This window comes from Rhipicephalus sanguineus, chromosome 7 (genome assembly GCF_013339695.2).
Source record: "Rhipicephalus sanguineus isolate Rsan-2018 chromosome 7, BIME_Rsan_1.4, whole genome shotgun sequence".
NCBI classification, from domain to species: Eukaryota; Metazoa; Arthropoda; class Arachnida; order Ixodida; family Ixodidae; genus Rhipicephalus; species Rhipicephalus sanguineus.
This window is the reverse complement of record NC_051182.1, coordinates 165922179-165941993: the sequence shown is the minus strand read 5'-3', so window position 1 is coordinate 165941993 and position 19815 is coordinate 165922179. Positions and strand designations below refer to the sequence as shown.

Below are 19815 nucleotides of genomic sequence, written 5' to 3'. Positions count from 1 at the left end.
GCATTTATTAAAAATGTAGACAAATGATACGTCTCCTGCTTCCGAAGCAACGTCAGCGAGCGCCTTTACCAACTGTGGTGGCGAAACGACTTACTACTATAAAACGTAGCCTCCGAGATTGTACATCGGCACGTTTTTGCTCAAACCCGGCGTGCGATCGCAATGGCTATGCATAAAAAAGTTGAAACAGAACCGGTGCAGTGTTACGGTGCGGTCGTAAGTGTTCTCTGGTGTCTTTTTCAGTGCTGAAAGTCAACCGGGAGATGTGCTAGCACAGGATTCATTAACAAAAATGAACAGGTCATGGTACCTTGTCATGATGATGATAACATATTGATTACACTTTCGTTTCGGCAATACTGGAGTTGTAAGAAAAAGCGCCTTTATCCGGTGATCGTCGACAATTCCGAAAGAGCTAAGGCTGCACGCACCTCGCTAATGTCAATGTTATCACATGTGCTGTGTGGACTTAGATGTTTTCAAAACAGTGACTATGCATTCTTGCATAAAGAAGAGTTAAACTAATTAGGCGTCTACTGAAATGACGTTTGTTTCTTTTTTCAGCGGTATATGTAAGAAGAATGTTTTTTGGCCATTGCATCAGTGCCGACTATTCGAAAAAATGGAGTGAATCGAATAAAACGCGATTAGAAATTTTCGAGCATCGAGAATGCCAGAACCAGTTCAATTAGGTCGTGGCCAGCAGAGTTCTTCAGAGTTCTTCGTATGATTGAAGAACTCTGATGGCTAGGACAAGCCAACGCGGAATCCACCTTTCATATTTCGCCTTCCCAATATTTATTGAATTCAATTAACGTTTAAAACGGCGCTCATACGAGCCCGAATTACCGCCCTTGTGAAGTGCATCTCAAGTTTTGCTATGTTTTCGTCAGCTATTGTCATGCCTGTGTTCTGCTCTCTCGTCCGTTGTTTATGCGCTGTTTTTGCGATCATAAACCAACCAGCCCGAATTACCGCCCTTGTAAACATATGCTATCTTTCATTTTCCTCTGCTGCCCTCTGCCGTTTTGACAGTGGGGTGGATCCTTGCGGGGTGCGCCGGGATGCGCATTACAAAGGCGAGCGAATAAACCCCCCCACAATGCACCGCGCCACGGCGCTCTCTGGGACGATCGTCTCTCTGGGGCTATGCATTTTGGCCGGTCAAATTGTGTCAGGCGGCTGCCAGTCCCCGTGTTTTCGTATCAGCGGAAACATAGCGACCGCGCCTGTGCCTGGCTCTCCAACGCCTTACGAATGAATCGGATACTCGTGAACAAAGGGCTTCGAGAGACGCTGTGCGCACACTTCTCGCTGCCGAAAGCCGTCTCGTCCAGGATGCATTGAAGCGGACACACACAGCCTGCAGCGAAGAACAACGCGACGGACATTGCTCTACTCCACTTGGTAAGTTTTTGTTGCTGCTCAGCATGGATCAATTAAAAAGCGCGTTTCTGATACTGTCAGTCTATCTAAGGCTACGAACGTTGCTCGGGCAGCAAGCGCAGCTTCCACTAGCTAGTGGCGATGCAAGCGTGCGACCATAAAAGCCTGCGCGCAAACTTTATCGTGCTGCCGCTTCCAAACTTGCGAAGCTAAAAGATAAAAGAAAAGCACGCAGCCCTAAAGCACTGCCTTTAGTGGAATAAATTTAAGAGGAGGAAATTGAACTTGAAATAGGGAGCTCTTCGAGTATATGCTTTCTTTTTTTTCATGGCTTCACCGCAATACGGCTCTGTGTTCCAGTGAAGGCAAGGGAGACTCGCACTTATCCGCACTCGTTTGTGGCTTCAGCTTTCTTTCCTCCCGCTGTATATTGTGTGATCTGGCAGTATTGTGCAACCCTACTCCATGAAATTGTCGAGTGCACTCTATACGGCTCTACTCTCCATGATGTCTACACTTTAACGCTTCATCACAGTAAAAATATATATTAGAGGGAGGCTTACTAAAATCACGTCCGCCACTGTAGTGATCACTGTACCCATGCAGAAAAAAAAGAACAAAACAAGGGATAACAATTTATTAACAAGAAAAATGTCCCATGAAGTAAGAACAAGCAAAAGAGGTTTTTGGTTTATTGGTATATCACAAGCATAAACATGTTTTATATATATATACACACACACACAGACATTAATGTTTATTGAAGCAAGGTAAATAACTTGTAAATGTGTGCAGAGCAAAGATGACAGAAAATTCTGTAGTGCTTTGAAGTTCAGAAGACAACTGGAAATGTGCAACCGCACTCTGGCAAAGTGATAACTAGGGATGTGCAAATATTCAAGTTTCGAATTCAAATACAATAATTCATTTTGACTTTTGAATAGCTAGTATTTGAAGTTTTGAATAATTCAACACGACGAATATCAAAGACGCGACAAAGGCCAATAGTGCAATTTGATTAGGGTGGGATGGCAAAAACTAACGCTAAAGTCGCTAAACTTCATTAAATTTTCACCTTTCGTTAAAACTTTCATCGATATGCTGGTTCAAAAGTGAGTGCATGTTCATTTTAAAAAAGATTATGTTGTTTCCACTCCTCATGGCTAATGGCCAGGGAACATTCTGTGAGACTCGAACTGCTGGCAACCAAAAATAACCAGCACACTGAACTCAGGTCTTATAGGCAAGAGGTTCACAAATACTTCAATGAGCCCCTAATCACAAGAAAGGATGATCCTTTAACATACTGCAAAGAGCACGGAGCTGCACTTTATCGAGGTATCGCCATAATCGCTTTGTGATACCTTCCCACCCCTGCTACTGAGGTACCCAGTGAACAGCGAAAAGTTTTAGTTGATTACCCAGTGAACTGCAGGAAACACCTTAACATCGCGGCAAGAGAGCCTGAAGCCAGGTCATGTGAAACTGCTTGTGTCATGACAATTCATAGTCTTTCGGTAGTAGTCACGCACCGCGTTATGTCTTCGAAGACATGAGCAGATTTTATTTCTTTGTTCTTTCTTTCAATTTCAAATAAACTTTCTGTATTCGATATCTATATTTGACATTTTCGGCCACTATTGGGCACTATTCGATTCAAGATGAAATTCACTATTTGCACACCCCTACTGATAACAAAAGACCTCAGAGAAACTCGCCATCAAGACAAAGGAAGCAGAAAGGTGTTCTATTTGACATGATTACTATTTCTGCTTTTGTTCTCACAACATCAAGACCACTGTAATATTCTAGAACAGGGGTCGACATGTTCAAGGAAAGACATGCTCTGAGGTCTGCTCGCTGGTCTCCTTTTCTGTCTTACTGGCATTGTGGTCACTGCTGCCGTGCAACTAGGCTGTGCAACCAGGGTTATGTTGCTTACATCTGGAGTAACTGAACCTTGACCTCTTTCGCTTTTGTGGGTTACTTTTGTTACATTTGTTCATTTTGCTTAGCTGCCCCATTTGAAATGCAAAGCATCTCTTAGCCGACTGCAGGCTATTTGAGCTTGTCTATCTACGTATCTGTCTAACCGCCTACGTCTGGGCGCTCTTGTGGTAGATCAAAAATTCAGTCAGCCCTCAGTGATGAGGGCTGACAGCACTGAGGACCACACTAGCTCCTAACGGTAAGGCATAGCAAAAGTCAATCATCATGGAATACCTCATTGTGACTGCATGACAACATGACTTGACAGCGTGACTTGAATGGGCCACAGCTGGAGGAGCCAAGGGTTGTCCGTTAGTAGGTGCCATTCTTTAACATGACTGTATGCATGATACTGTGGTAGCAGTGCAGAGCCAGATGCTTGCGCCTGTGGCTAAGGTCACCAATTGTAGGGGTATGATGTCACAACAGCCAACGTGAGGAGTCGTTGTCCTCACTTTGATTCAAGGATAGGTGAAGCACCTAAGTGCAGTGGCGGCGATGAGCAGCCTGTATGATGAGCAGCTCCTTTGCTTAGATTTAGGTGCATGTTAAAGAATCCCATGTGGCCTAAATTGATCCGAAGTCGCCCACTACGGTGTGCCTCACAATCACATCACGGTTTTGGCGCATAAAACCCTAGAAAGGTTGTTATTGAAACCAGGCTGGCACTGTGCCTAGGGCTGCCATAAAACCCATTAGGCGGGAGGCAGCGACCATTCAATGCAGCCTTGCACTGGGCACATTCTGCTCGACATTTAGCTTGAGAGAATGGGGCCTCTTCTTTGGCCTGTTGGCAGCTGGCTCAACTACTGGGCGCCTTGCAGGCATCCTCTTAGACCCCCTCGTGAGCCTTGGCCGACGCCTGGCAATGCTGGTTGGCTGCACTCGTATCTGATGAGCCCGGCGACGTTTTGCTGCAGCGGTAGCCTTGAGTGCCAGCATCAGCGCAGTTCCATCCGTGCTGTTTTGCACACGAGCCAGCTCCTCTCCAAGGCCCTTCAGGATCTCGAGGTAAGCCGGATTGTGTGCATTTATGGCAGGCACACGCCGTACCTGGGCCTCCAGGAATAGACCTTTTTCAAGCAATCCCAGAACCCCCCGAGGGCGCGCGAAGCACTGTGGGAAAAGTGTGTACGGCGAGCCCGCCCGCTGTTCCGTCGCTCGCTGCTCGTTGGCGCCGTGGGAGCACCAAACAAACAAAAAAAAAACACGTCACCGCTGGTTGACTATTATTAAATACTAAATGCTACCCGTCTGAACGCACCTGCATGTATCTCTACGCATGAAATGCGAAAGAAATGATGCAGTCAGTGTAGGTATATTACCGAGTGGATGTATACTGGATCTAGCAGTTAAGCGGCATGCGAGTTATCACGTGCCGGTATACATGCAGTAAAAACGTGCTATCGTGAGCAATGTGAGCTGGAACACCGAATTCGTATTTATTAAATGATTACTTGTTCACGAGCCACTACGGCATTTAATGCCGTAGTGGCTCGTGATAGGGTTTAACCAAACTGTAGAGAGGTGTTACAATGTTCAGGTATACAGATTATTATATTATTTTAATTGACAAGTCATGCGCTGTACAAAGAAGTGAGCACATCCTAAACGTGTTTAAAGAAAAAGGGATTGGACTAGAATTGACTTGTGAGATGCCTTGCTCTGATAATTTGCAGTTTCTTGATACATGCTTATAAGTTTAACTGCGGAGCATGTTCGCGGGCACTATAGCCCGCGTTCAATGAAATCGGTGTTCAATTTCGCGTCGGCGCATTCGAATGTTGTTAAACGAGGAATTGTGATGTCATGATTATGCAAGGCATTGGAAAAAAAACTTGCGCACATAAGATGAGCAGTAGTTTCCAGTTGCAAAGTGATCAAAGAGGCGGGATATCCTGCGTATCGTTGTATCAGTTCGCGAAAATTTATTCGCATGGCAAAGAAAGATTAACACGGACGTTCTCCATCCATAAATAATAAAGAAACTAGAAATACTGCAGTTATTCCACGTATGTATAAGAAGTTCTTCAGTCGCATGGCCTGAAGAACGTAGGGAAGGGATGTGGGGGTGAAGGTTGTGTTTACCTCCCCAAATAAGCTCAGTCGCATTAAGGTCGCAGGGGTCTGCGGTTGGCAAAGAAAAATGCGGTCAGAGGCATGCCAATTGTTTTGTAAATTGTGTAGGAGTTTACCATAAATTTCTCTTTCTTGCGTCCACATGTACATCGGCCAGACTGGTCGATGTATGAATACGTATACGCGCCTCAGCGTACATCGAAACTCATTGAATGGAGCTGTCTCATCTCGCCTTTCTATATCAGTCATGAAAATGTAATCCCATCTTCGAAAGCACAGTAATTTTGTACCATCAACCTAATCAGACAACGTGAGAAATTTCGGTGGTATATCATGTCACAAATAATGCCACACTTTGTGTCAATCAACCTTCTCAGTCGTTACAAGACAAGGAATTCTACTTTATTAATCGACTGTAAGCACACGCCTTGGTTGTTTGACTTTTCGTACCTCTTTGTGACACGCGCGACGCACTCGCATTTTTTAATGCTTTTTTTCACGCGTGCAATAATCTTTCAGTTGTGTGTGAGCGCTGGTTTGTGCATTTCCTTCCTTGTACTGCTCCATTCTTTTTTCGCTCTAAGTATTATTCCAACCTGTAGCTATAGCACCAACGAAGGTTAGTAGGCACTTATAGTTCGTTACATATATGGTGCGAGCGACGCAATGGATGTATCCCATTTCCCCAAATGCCGACTACACTTTCTAGTGTACTCTTCAGATATCAGAACCTCACACTGTAGTCGTCGACAGTGTCAATGGACGTTGATTCCAAATGCATCCGAGAATCATAGACCGCTCCTGCATTTCGTTGGCAACCGAGCTATATTTTTTATTTATGCCGTAAGGCGCAGCGGGGCTAAAAAAATAAATAAAAGGTGACGCTTCTGAGCCGCTCAACTTCGAGTTACTGTATATGCTTAAAGGTAGCATATACAGTAACTCTAGCTCAACTGGTCCAACAGTGGGAGAGATGCAAATCGTCGAGAGGCCGTCGCAGCTAAGCACTTAAGTTCGGGATTGAATTGCGCAGTAACATGTTGCACCTTGCCAAATTCACTGTGTCTAAGAAGTCCTGGCATGGCGCAAGCGGAAAGCTACAGCGCGAGACACGCGCGCTCGTCGCGGCGGCTGCTGCGGCGTACACATCCCATGAGCGCTTGCGCGCCCATTGGTGGCGCTCGTGTGCTTGAAAAAGGTCTATTGGTATGCAGGTTCTTGGGCCTGCACAGAAAGTGGTGGAGGAAATATTGTTCACATGATACACCACACCAACAAGAACTGCACATTTATTTTGCTGTTCTCTAACTGCAGCCAAGGGCTCAGTAATAAAGGTTAAACTGAGGAGTCAGTTTTAACTGAAGCTTTCCCTGTCTCCTGTTTTGACTGTCCTGCCACTGGTAGTGCTGCCAATCTAAAAAGTATAGTTTTACTGACTCAGGTAAAGAAATGCTTGACATTTCTTTACATTTACATAGTATACAGCTGTGTTTTTCAGTATGCTTTGTCTTCATATAGTGTTGTGCTATGCAGAAACATGGGAAAATTTTTAGTTTAGATTACTTTTGAAGGGTTTGAACATATTGCAATAATGAATTCGCTTTAGCCAAGCTGCAATGATTTAACAAGTTATGACTCTAATACACATCAGTAATGACACTAATTGTTTCTGTGGACCTACCTATGTCTCTGTCGGCACTAATGGCAGTTCTTGCTTGTGGTTGCAGTTGGGGTATGTATGTCCAAATGATCAGTCAGTCGAAACTTGGTGCTCTGGAGTCACAACTGCAGCCAAAGAGTTAAACCCTAACAAAGAGTTAACCCTTCATTAGTCGGATGCTGAATTCAGGGACGTACCTGTCCTAATTCATTATTTAAATGGAATCTATCCTGCACGATTTGCATAAGTATGTCCACGGTGTGCAGACGCACCTGCAGTTAAACATACCACATTGAAGTGCTTCAAAAGGCCTCTGGATATGCCTCTTCCGCAGCATGCCGCATACAACAGAAAAGGAAGCTGCATGAAGCATGGCTTCCAAAGAGGAGATGAGATAGCTACCTGGCTCTCTCGGGCAAAAAGTCCACTGGGCTGACCTTGGAATAAGGGTCTATACCATGATAGCTTGCATTCTCTCTCTTTTTTCTTCTGCCAATAAAAGTTTTCTCAATAAACCAATGGGATTCTACCTGTTTTGTTGCAAACAAGAAGGGAAAAACACGAAATAACCTACACTTAGCAAGGGTAGATTTTTGGTCTTGTTGGTGCAACGTATCCATAGTGTTAAGCGTGGAACTATTAAGACTGAGACAAGACAGAGAGTGTTTGTGTTACTCCATGTTTCATCTCTGTAGTGTTCCGTGCTTGACACTATTAATATCCTACTTTGTCTCTTTTCACGATTTCACGATCAGCACATGATGATGATCATAATGCCTGTGGCCACATCCCCTTGATGTTGCAGGTCAACAGCCAGAGCTGGATCAGGCCAAAAATAAAAATAAGCTTTAGGAAAAAAATTATAAAACATGGAGAAAAAGATATTACACCCTGAAAAGTACAAAATCAAAACCCTGGATTCCTGAGCAGCATTACTTTCTGCAGGTGCTAGGGCCAGTGACACAAGTTCATGTGAGGTAATAAAATGCCTTAATATCAACCCAGTCGGACCTTTTCGGTTTCAAAGGAGAGGGCAACCCTAACTTGTCAGCAGTTGAGATTAACAAGAAAGATGTTAGATCATATGCACATTATGCCAGGATCTTTTTTGTTTGTGTGTTTGTGTCTGTGTGTGTAGGGTGGGTGCTCGATGTCAACATATACATTCTTGTAGCAGTTCTTGTATCACTCCAGTATGCTCTGACCTGTTCCTGGCAGTAGGCGATTGTAAATTAGCCCAGCAAATGAAGGGCTTTGACATATTAGCTTGTTTTAGATGCGTAGATGGTTCCTCGATATACAAATCAGGTTTGAAATGCACCACATGCGCTGGCATTATAACACTATAGGAAAGAAAGAAATCCCAAGCTTCTAGTGAAACCACTCGAAACTCATCAAATGAGGCATAGCTTTCTACAGCAAAATCTGTTATGAGATCACAACAATGGCCGTTTTTGGCGCCATAGTTGTCTGCTGCCAGCGATGTCCGTAACCACTATCATGCAAAATAAGATAAAAAAATGAAATTTGAAAAAATATCTAGTATGGAACGGGGCTCGAACCTGGACCCTCTCCGTGGCAGCCCAGTGTTCTACCACAGAGCCATGCCACTGCTTCAAACTTCTTTGCATAAAGACCCTACACAGGCTTCATGCCGGGAAGAAACGACATTAACATGTGTAATATAGTGTGGTAGAAGAGTAAAACAAGAAGCAGGCGTCACCCAATGCAAATTGTGTAGACAGGTGTTGCAGAATGTGAATTGCGTAACTAGTGGGTCATTGAATGCTTCCAACTCATTGCAAAAGGCTCTGGCATAATTCTTCATCAACATCAGCCACAGCATCAACAGAGTGCACATAATGCCTTGCAGATGTGTAACGGGTACCTTGCTTCTCCGCAGAATGATAAATAATGGCGCAGTCGGTGCATCCCAACTTGACGTAGTGGCAAGTGTACTTGTATTAGTAGCCCCAAGAGAGTTTACAACGGACTGTAGAAGTGCTGCTCTTCCAACTTTTGCTGTGACTGTGCTGTGCTTTCTGCACAGGCCTGGCGTTATTTATGCATCTGGTGAGCAGTGAAAAAATCCTGCCATCATCTTCTAGAGCATGGGTCTCAGCCGCATGCAGCCCGCCAACATTTCGCTAGCAGCCCGTAGCCCACGCATGACAGTTTTCCCATATTTTTTGATGACTTTTGTGACTTTGCTAAATGGTGCTGGCATTATTTTCTTGCCTGTCGTGATTAATAACACTTTGTTCGGGTAAGCCACACAAATGTGAATGGTCATAAGCATCTTTTTTTCATCAGACACCTCATGCGGTCACCTTGTGTTGAAACATCACTGCAGAACAAAAACTAAACTTAAGGATCGGCGTCCAGATATTAGTCATTGTGGAGATCGGCATAGATATGTTTCTCTATTTCTGATGCCAAATACCCTTAAGAAATGACCAATATAAGAGATATGGGAAAGGCTTCCCTTCAAATGGCAATGTTAGCTGACATTTTACTTACACTCCCCCACTCCCTCCCCACGCAGTTCTGACATTTTCACTGTCACTGCCCTTTGTAAGATTAAATTTCATAACTGCAGTCCGATAGCTGATGTGAGTTTGAGACCCCTGTTTTAGAGCATAGCCTTAAACCATCAGTTTAAAAGATTAAAAAACAGTGGCTATTCCCAAAGCATGCTCGTAGGAATCAGTGAAAATTAAAAAAAAAGAAACCAAAAACCCATGCACCACCGAAGAAATAAGGACACACTGACCTCAGGAAAGCAGCAGTTGTTCTGTTTTTGTACAGCATTTTGCACTATATGAAACAAGCAGGGCGAACATGCAGTGTCAGTGTTTTTTTGTCTTCAGCGCTTCATAAGCTTTAAGGGATTCTGCAAAGCGGTGAACAATAACTGAAGAAAAAGTACACAACAAACCACCAAGACCCCCTTGTACTATGTGCTAAGAAGGTTGTGTGCAGTATTCCCCTAACCTGCGGTAAAGAATATATATGATTTGCTCCTTGCATGGCCGAAGCTTATCTGTATGATGGAGCCCAGTGTGTCAGAATTGACGACGTGTGCTCAGATCCTGTACCTGTTAAGTCTAGCTCTATGCTCTATGTTGATGACTGCACAGTCTATCACAACATTCAGAACCCTAATGATCAGGCTCTACTTAACAATGCTTTAGCACAAATTGCAGTGTGGTGCACAGATTGGCAAATGAAAATAAACATTAAAAAATCTGTTGCGATGACTGTGACACAAAACGACAGCCATTAAGTTATCACTGCATAGGCGGCAGGTCTCTTGCTGTTTTAAACAGATATAAATACCTCAGGGTGACAGTAACGTCGGATATGAGGTGGAATGAACACATATATTGAAAGGTGTGCGGAGGGCTATGTGGAAACTTGGTTACTTAAAAAGAAATATGCGGCAATGTACACACGAGCATAGAGTTTCCTACAATACTTACTAGAGGGAACTCTGGCGCTAGTGTCTATGGGAGCTGCAATGCATCGCGCTTCAGCCAGCATGGGAATCATGGGTAGTACACGGATTTGTCTAAACTTCGTTCTTTCGGCTCCGTTTGGCTCCGCGTCGCCTGCATCCGCTTTGTCACAAAACGAAGTTCATCAAAAGTCAGCAGTTCCACTTCACCACTTTAACTTCTTTAGGCTCACCGATTCAAATCTGGTCATGAAGTTCACAACGATCCATTCTTTTATCCGAAAGAAAACGAAAACATAGCAATAAACAAAGCCACAAGTGCGTTCGAAGCCCACAAGCACGAAGACTAGGCAAATCCGTGTACTACCCATCATTCCCATGGTGGCTGAACGATCGCAGCGCCAGAGTTCCCTCTAGGTCATTTTAGGAAACTCTATGCACACGAGGTTAGATTAATAGCGTATAAAACTGTAGTCCATCCTGTAATAGAATATGCATCGATAGGTTGGGGCCCATACAGTCAAGGAAACACAAACAAACTAGAAACTGTCCAAAAGAAAGTGGTTAGGTTTGTATATCGTTCTTATAGCTGGCGCACTTCTGCTAGTGCTTTGGTAAAAAAAGCAGGTCTAGAATTCCTACAAAAGTGGCGCCAACACGACCGGTTAAAAAATTCATGCACCTGTTATTCCATGATAAACTTGGTATTCATAAACACACTTACATATAGCCAGTGTCCAGGTGAGCCACCCATTCACACCACAGTAAAAAAATAAAAGAATATCCCTGCCACACTAAAACTTGCAAAGTTGTTTTTTCCAAAGACAATTTGTGAATGGAACCGCCTGCCAGCCGGCATTGTGGAATGTCTAACTACTGATTCTTTTGTACAAATTCTTCATTTGTAATCGCTTTGACAATAATTTACAACCGTTATAGTTTCAAATGTTGTCCATATGCCTTACACTTATTTGTTTTTTTTTTTTGTGAGCACATTATAACTTTTCTTTAACCCCTTTTAGTTGACATGACATGTCTATCGCATCTTCACATTCTTTTTTTTTTCTTTTACATGAGAAGAAGTTCTGTCATCTTTCTCCAGTCGGTTTGCGCATACCATGCTCTAAAAATTGCATATATGCTTTGTATCTCACTCTTCAGGAACATTTTTTTTTCTTGTTCTTTTCGATTCATGTGACACAATTGTTGTATCTTGATTTGTTCACTTCGTTTTGTACTTGTAACTCCCACTCCTGCTTACAGCCTCCTCTAGAGGCTAGCAGTACTGTATGAATAAACAAATAAATAAATAAATAAATAAATAAATAAATAAATAAATAAATAAATAAATAAATAAATAGGGCATACAGGACGCTGTATTAATAAACGTCTCCTGGAACACAGATACCCCTGCCAACAATTGCAAGCAGCAGGTCACCTCGTTGCACACTGAAAACGATGCTGTACACCAAAGTTCCGTGACACGTGTTGCTTGCACATTGCAGTGATAAAGATACCAGGGAGGTAAAAGAAACCCTTTTCATTATAGGGGCAAAAGAGCAATGCATCAGCACACCCTTGCTGTTGCATTTAACACAAGCAGAAATAAAATTTCTAGAAAGTGATATACACTGATCCGCCGAAAATTTGTCTGTGCTTAATAAGGCATATGCTATGTTCTGGCATCATATTTGTTTTCTTTTTTGCCTTTTTGCTTTTTTCTGCCCTTTACCTTAACCCTTGAACCTGATTGCACTTCACAAGATGTGAATAAATCAGTTGTAAGTTTGCACACCAACTGTCCTGTAATCCCTCACGAAAGAAATCGTGAAAGACCACCAACTAGCCCAATTTGTCACTCTGCTAAACCTTTATTACTCCTTGCCAGAATTGTTAAAATGTGTTAATGGCTGTATTAACAAACAAGTGCAGGAAACTGTTTTTACTGAAATGTGGTGGTTCAATGGTGTCTCTTCTAGAAATTCTTTCCATGTATTTAAAGTCGACGCTGGTAGGTTGGAAGGAAGGCATTTATATGCAGAAATCGGGGATATGTATTGGTTCTAAGGTTGCTCTGATACTTAGTGATTTATACCTTAGCAAGATTGAGAAGCGGTTAGAAGGTGCCTTAGATAATTCTGTAAAGGTTTTTTTTATGTGCACGATTACTTGATTTTTTGTAGCGGTGAGGACATTGACTCTGTGGTTACCTCAGTGAGCAAGAAATTTCAAATAAATGGAGGAGGGCTGAACTAAAGAATGCCCTTGGAATAATGGAATGCAATTTTTATACATTTCTGTAACATTTCAGAAGAACCGCACATGCTGGCAGTATTCTCCTCGATAGTCAAGGCCACTTCTCGTCAAAGCATTTTAAGGTTGTAAAAAATGGTATAGCCATGTCGTGCCCTAAATTTTCCCTCAACAATTCATGTGAGCACAAAGCGAGTTCTAGCTTGAAAGCACAGCTTGCGCGTCTTTTATATGTGGGTTATCCTTGCATTGCAGTGGCCACTGTCGCTGAACGCTTAAAGAAGTCCATTTTGTTAGGAGCGAGCATGATTGTAGAAAGCAATAGGAAGAAATGTGTCATAGGTATTCTTTACATTCCTGCATATCTCACAGGCTAAAGAAAGTGGGAAGTTAGTACGGCATTAATGTTGTGTTTACAGCTTCCAATAAGCTAGGCAAGTTTTGTACTGCTGTGCACAGAAAGAATGGGCAAGTTGACAGCGAGGTGACAACAAGTGGACTAACAAATGTTTCGTAAAACACACCAACAAATTTAGGTTCCTTCTAGCTGTGGCCGCTTCTATGTAGGACATGGGGGCCACTGTGTTAACGAGAGATTATTGAAACATAAAATATCGCTAACCGAAGGCTCAACGTCTATCCTGTTTTTACATTGTCGAGAGTGTAAGTGCATGCCAAAATTCGATGAATGCACAGTTTTGTGCGGGCACAGGAATGAAGAATCACGTCTGATAATTGAGGCGTGGCATATCAGAAATAGTGGTAGCGCATGTGTGAGCCAAGCTCACAGATCTCAAGTGGAGACCGGGCAGGTAGATGTGCTCAAGTGTCATTTTATACTCTGTATGCCGTGGCAAGAAAAAAAAATTGGGGAAGCTTGCACTAGGCCGCGCAAGGCTTCAAACAGCATAGCTGGGCGATTCTGAAGACTAATCTGGTTGCTTCTAGGTTGTTTCTAGGCCTTAGCTTGGTGACACCGATGTCCGAACTCCACCGATGACACCAATGTCCAAACTCCAGAGACAGAACCTTGTGCTGAAACCAAGCGTTCGCACCTCTCATAGATCTACAGGCACGTCATCATTGGCGTAGGCCTTCTATCACTTCGGGGTCTTCTTGCTGCCACCGTTGCCTTTCCCGTTCCCTCTCATAGTGTGGGAAAAGACGCGATTCTTCGGGATACTAGGGAACGGGAAAGGCAATGACTGCTGCAAGAAGACGCCGAAGCAATGGAAGGCCTACGCCAATGATGACGTGCCTGTAGATCTATGAGAGGTGCAAACGCTTGGTTTCAGCACGAGGTTCTGTCTCTCGAGTTTGGACATCGGTGTCACCTAGCTAAGGCCTACAAACAACCTAGAAAACAACCTAGAAGCTCGTTGTACATACTCGGGGTCTTCGGCTCGCCGCCATCGCTTCGCAGCCATTTCTTGGGCTAACTGTTGCCTTCTTCATTTTTAGTGGACCAGATTTACCAAATATCTGTGGTACATACCAGTTTATGATGATAGTTGTTTTGTTCGCCGGACAAGGAAGGATTTGCTAAACAGCTTGGCTGTTAAAAAATTTCGGGCGGGGGGAGGTCATGGGCGCGGTCTGCCATCTTCCAGATCACCCTGCCAAGCACCAGTGTGAGTTTGAAAACCATGATAAAAAAAAACTGCCAGGCCTGCGCGGAACGTACAGTACAGTAACAGCGAAAGCTGGAAGAGCGGCGTTTCTAGAGCATTTGTTTAAACACTCTTGGGCCAACTACTACAAGCACACTTGCATGGTACCCACTACACCATAAATCATCATAATTTTTGTGTAGTGGGGAAGCGTCCACTATGCCATTATTCGTCGTTCTTCAGAAAAGCATGGTACCCGTTACACACTTGTAAGGCATTATGTGCACTTTGTTGATGCTGTGGCTGACGACGATGAAGAAATATGCCTGAGGCTTTTGTAATGGGTTGGAGCATTAAACGACCCACTCGTTACGCAATTCGCATTGTGTGTTGTTCTGAAACGCTTTATTACGCATGTTAACATGATTCCTTACCCGACATGAAGCCTGGATATGGTCAGTTTGCAACGGAGTTTCAAGCACCGGCATAGCTCAGTAGTAGAATGCTGGGCTGCCACGCAGAGGGTCTGGGTTCGATGCCCATTGTGTCTTCGGCATTTTTTATTTATTTAGCTTTTTTCTTATTTCGTGCAATAGTGGTTATGGACAACGGTGGCAGTGGACAACTACGGCACCAGAATCAGCCCTTGTTGTGATCTCGTAACAGCTTTCGCTGTAATAATAAGCTTATCTAAAAGGGCTAGAACGGCTTGAGGTAAAGGTTGCATATGATAGAGTAGACACTGAGGCGCGTCATAGATTAAAACTGGAGTCATATAATCAGTAAAATTAGTATCAAAGAGCAATAAGCATAAGTGCTTTGGTAAAATGATACGAAATTGATGGTGGGGGGCATAGGTCGGCAAAAAAATTGGAGCTCACTCGGACTCAGACTCGCCAAAGCTTTCCTCAACCGGACTCACTCGGACTCGGACTCACTAAACCTTTTCTCAACCGGACTCATTCAGACTCAAACTCACCAACATATTACTCAGCCCAACTCACTCAGACTCATGGCTTCACCTGAGTCTGAGTGAGCCCAAGTGAGTCGACTCATGAGCCCGTTGTCGTAAAATTGGCTTTTTCGATCATGGTGTCAATCCTCTTTAATGCCAATATCTCACATAATCAGTGCTCTACGACACACCTTTTGATCTTGTACCTTCAATTACGAGCTATCATTATATATCATATATCATCATTATCATATATCAATCCAGTAAAGACATCTTTATGAAATACGCGACTCACACGAGATATTTTTATCAAGAACTTCCTATGAAAGAGTTTTCGGGGGGAGGTCATGGCACCCCTTCCCCTAACTCACGCCTCGGATCAATAAATATTGAGATGGCCCATGAATACTAGTGTGAATAGACTTGAGTATAAATGTAAGCCGACATCAGGTTGATAGTAATGATGAAGATGAGTAGATAGGACCATAAATTGGCAACAAAACGTGGAGCTCACTCGGACTCACTCAATAAATATATTTTGCGCTTAGGGCTCACTCGGACTCAGGCTCACCAATATTTTCCTCAACCGGACTCACTTGGACTCAAACTCACCAAAATATTACTCACCCGGATTCATTCAGGCTCATACTTGTGGCCCGATTTGAGTCTGAGTGAGTCGATTCATGAGTGACTTTGCCAACCTATGGTGGGGGGTCAAGTGGACGGTTGTATTTCAAGGTGAAAGTGTTAAATGCCTCATCCAATAGGAAAAGTGACTGTCTGCAGTGGCAGCAACAAGAACAATGCGAATAGCCACGTGATCATAAATTAAGGCTTTATGACATTGTCATAATGTTGTAGATTAGCAGTATTTGCGACGTCATATAAGATGACATTACATGACGACATAACATGAAATTATCACATGGTCAAAAGTGTGCTAATCCTGCAAGCAGTGCAAAAATACATTAGGTGCAGAAAGCTTTCAGGTGGTGGGGGCAAGGATCAATACATCGGCTGTGCAGAAAAAGACGGCTGCACAATTAATCCCAAGTTTACCAACACAGTCAGTGAGATTGCCTCTCTCAGACCCTGAATCTTTTATGCCCTTTCACCAGATGTTGTGCCAGAAATACATACTATGTTGCACATTACACTTTTTTTGTATTAGAAAGTGATACCAATAAGACATATTTGCAAGAAAATAAAGCATGTATATGGATAGAGGTACATAATAGCGTGATGCACTTAACGAAGTGCCAGTGGGGAAAATAATAAGGTAAATAATAAAAGAAAGAGAGTTTAGCATAGTTTATCGAAGGCAAGTGGAGGAGGGAGATGAGTTGGAGGTTGCAGACATGCTAGGGAAGGCCACCAGCTACACTGTTTCCCAACTCATCACAACACTGGTGCGTAGCTGCCCCAATTTTTTTTTTTTTTAAGACACAGGGTGAGGTAAATTTCTTTTATTATTGAAATTTGGTTTTTCTCTCTTTTTTTTTGCTTCTGTGAAATAAGGCCTTCCTTAACAATGTCCAGTGCCCCACACATTTTACCGCATCTTGATTGAGCCAAAATCACAAGGTATCCGAGGCCAGCTGGCGAGCAGCCGCACCCCCTTAGGTCGTGTAGAAGCTGAGCTTTCTGCCTCAATCGAATTTTTTAAAAAACAATACTGGTGGTTTCTCTGAGCTTAGCAGGTTTTTAAAGTCAGTCTGGCTACCTAAAGGCACATGGTACAGATTTTTTAATACTCGCGGCATTTACCAAGTCCACTTGCCTTGAGTGTGAGACATGGTTCTGTGCACTTATCTTGAGTTTATTTGCACCTTTGTTGATTTTGTTGCAACGGCAAAAGATATGCTCGTGTTGACAAAGTCACCGTTTGGAGAGCTTAGTATAATTGGAGATCTACACGGTTCAGCTACTAACAGAACGAGACCGGGAGCATTCGTGCAAGCAAGCTGAAGACCGTGTCGCCACAAGGACAAAATGTTACCTGTAGTGACAATGGCTGTGCTTTGATTGATCATTGCTCATTCATTGGCGCATATTTCAAGTCTCCCGAAAAGGAGAAGGGTGCGCTTGCTCAGGTAGGGGTGCTTGCTTGGTATTTTACGGTAGTAGTTTCCAAGGAAATTGGTCTTAAATGCACCTTAAAATACATGGGAGGTATAGGGCCTAGCCTGTGCCTTTAAGTTTAAGAGCTTGTTATATGGGCCAAGGAGGAAAATTTCAAACAGAAATATTTTACTATATGGTATAACTTGCAACTTACTCATATTCAAATCCTAAATTCAATATAAGTTTGCTTCAACTTCGCTTCACACCAAGAAAGGGACATTGCAGGTATAGCAGCACAAAGGGACACTGTCAAAAGTAGACCAGACAACACTAGCGCAAGTGATATTTGCACATGCCTAGTTCTCGTTTGTAAAACTGTTGTGCAAGGTCGTTGGATCATAATAAAACTGCTCGTTTTTCTGTGTAATATGTTATATATTCAATTCTAACTACTTTATTTCAAATTATTCAACCAAATTACTTTCCTTAAAACCTCACATTTACAGTTTGCCAATCACTAGACTTGGGAGTTCTTGCTTCTTCTGGCTGGGCTGGACGAGTGTGTGAAGAAGTGGCCGAAAATCCCATGCATGTTTTCTGACAGAGCAGACTGCTGCAGGCCCATGTTACACTTAAATGTTGAATTGGAGAACTGAAGGTTACCCAGCATACAAGTTGTCAAGTTTCGTGCATATTGGGAATTCACTGTGAGCAGGACTGGACATTTCTAATCGATTTCCTGTATTTTTAATGCAATGAAGCTATCTGTAATGTTCTGGTAAAATTGTTAAAGCGAAAGACTTTTACTTGGGGTGCTGCCTCACATCCTTGAATAACTTTGTGACAGGGTCTTGAAAGTGCTTGCATTTTGGCCTTCAAAACTTGCATAAGCTTTGAAAAACTGAATTACTCATAAGCACTAGTTAAGCTAGAACTGAGATATCTTCAATATACCTCATCCACCAGAATCTTCTGATGGTCTCGTCAAGCTTCGCCAATGCCCATGGGGTGTGGAAGAAACGAAGTAATGCAAACAAAACACAGTTTTACTTCATTTGTATATTTATTCACTTATTTATAAATAATAAAATCACCAAAGTTGATATTAATGACTGTGGTACAATAATCACATACATGGCAGTAACAACACACTAATAATGCAAATTAATCAATCTCTCTTTTTTTTGCTTGCAAATGGTGCTTTCATGGCTTATCGAGCCACCTTTGCTGCTTTTCAATGCACATGCACTCTCAATCATTGCCACGCGCCTCCACATGGCAGTCCTCATGCGCCCGTGCAGCATTAGAAAAATGTGAGCCACGTTAACTTAATAGTGTACGCCCATAGTTGACATGTATCTCCATGTGCAGTGCCCTATAGATGTGCTGCTTGCTGAAAGTATACCTGGATAAGCTTAGTGATAGACATTTGTGTCATCAAGAGCACAATTCCATTAGCATTGCATAGCATTGTGTGCATATTTTTGTGAGGTCCTCTCTTTGGTGTGCTGCTTGTGTGCTTTGTATTCAATTTTATGCCTTCTCTTTGACTTGTGTTATGGTGCTGATACATCTAGGATTTCTGACTGTTTCCATTTCCTCACTTTCCTTCGCAAAGCTAAATAAAAAGTCACTAGAGAGCAAGTCGCAGAACCCGGTACTTAAAAACACTTTGGTATCTCCTCCACTTACAGGCTGACCACCAAAACAGTGTGAATCTGGGTCCTTAAGGAGCTTGAACACCATCAGGTGCCAATGCTCTGCTCATTGTGGACAAGTACTGCGACGAGGACAGCACCTGCCTTCGTGCAATATTTCTGGATGCTTCTTCATTATGACTAATGTGAAACTATTGTGCAATTTAACCTTTGTTTACTTCACTAAAATAATAAATGAACCCAACAATTACAAGAGCAAGCTTGGAAGTGTTGAGACTTCATATTACTTTGACTAAAAAATAAGAAAAATATAATTTTTTAATGCAGGAAGTTTTTGCTTTTGTTTATTCCAAAACAGGCCAACTGCATCTCTTAAAGGCCAACTCCGGCGATGTTTTGGCCATGTCAAAGTAATGGTGCTTTTATGTTCCTGAGACGCTCCTTACGGGCCCGATAGCAGAAATACTCGGCAAATTGGAGAATAATTTTAAATAAGCAAAAAAGCACAACACCGAAACCGAAACCCAACCGAGTGTACTGTCTACGTATCACGTAGACGTTGTTACGAACGAACTGGAAGTCGTGCAAGGCATGCCGGTGACGCCGGCACGGAGTATGAAAACTGTGACAGCCGGGACGACCAGCGAAGCGCCGGCCAAACCAACGCTGTCTGTCGCCATGTGCACGGCAGACGCTCGCTGTAG

General features: G+C 43.0%; 1 protein-coding gene across 1 annotated transcript; it reads left to right on the top strand.

The window, feature by feature from the left end:
- Positions 1-162: 162 nt before the first annotated feature.
- Positions 163-19441, top strand: LOC119399238 (uncharacterized). The gene is made up of 4 exons (XM_037666055.1): positions 163-216; positions 1283-1407; positions 4200-4386; positions 19148-19441. The coding sequence occupies exons 1-4, from the start codon at positions 163-165 to the stop codon at positions 19181-19183; spliced, it is 402 nt and encodes a 133-aa protein (XP_037521983.1). The 3' UTR covers positions 19184-19441.
- Positions 19442-19815: the final 374 nt, after the last annotated feature.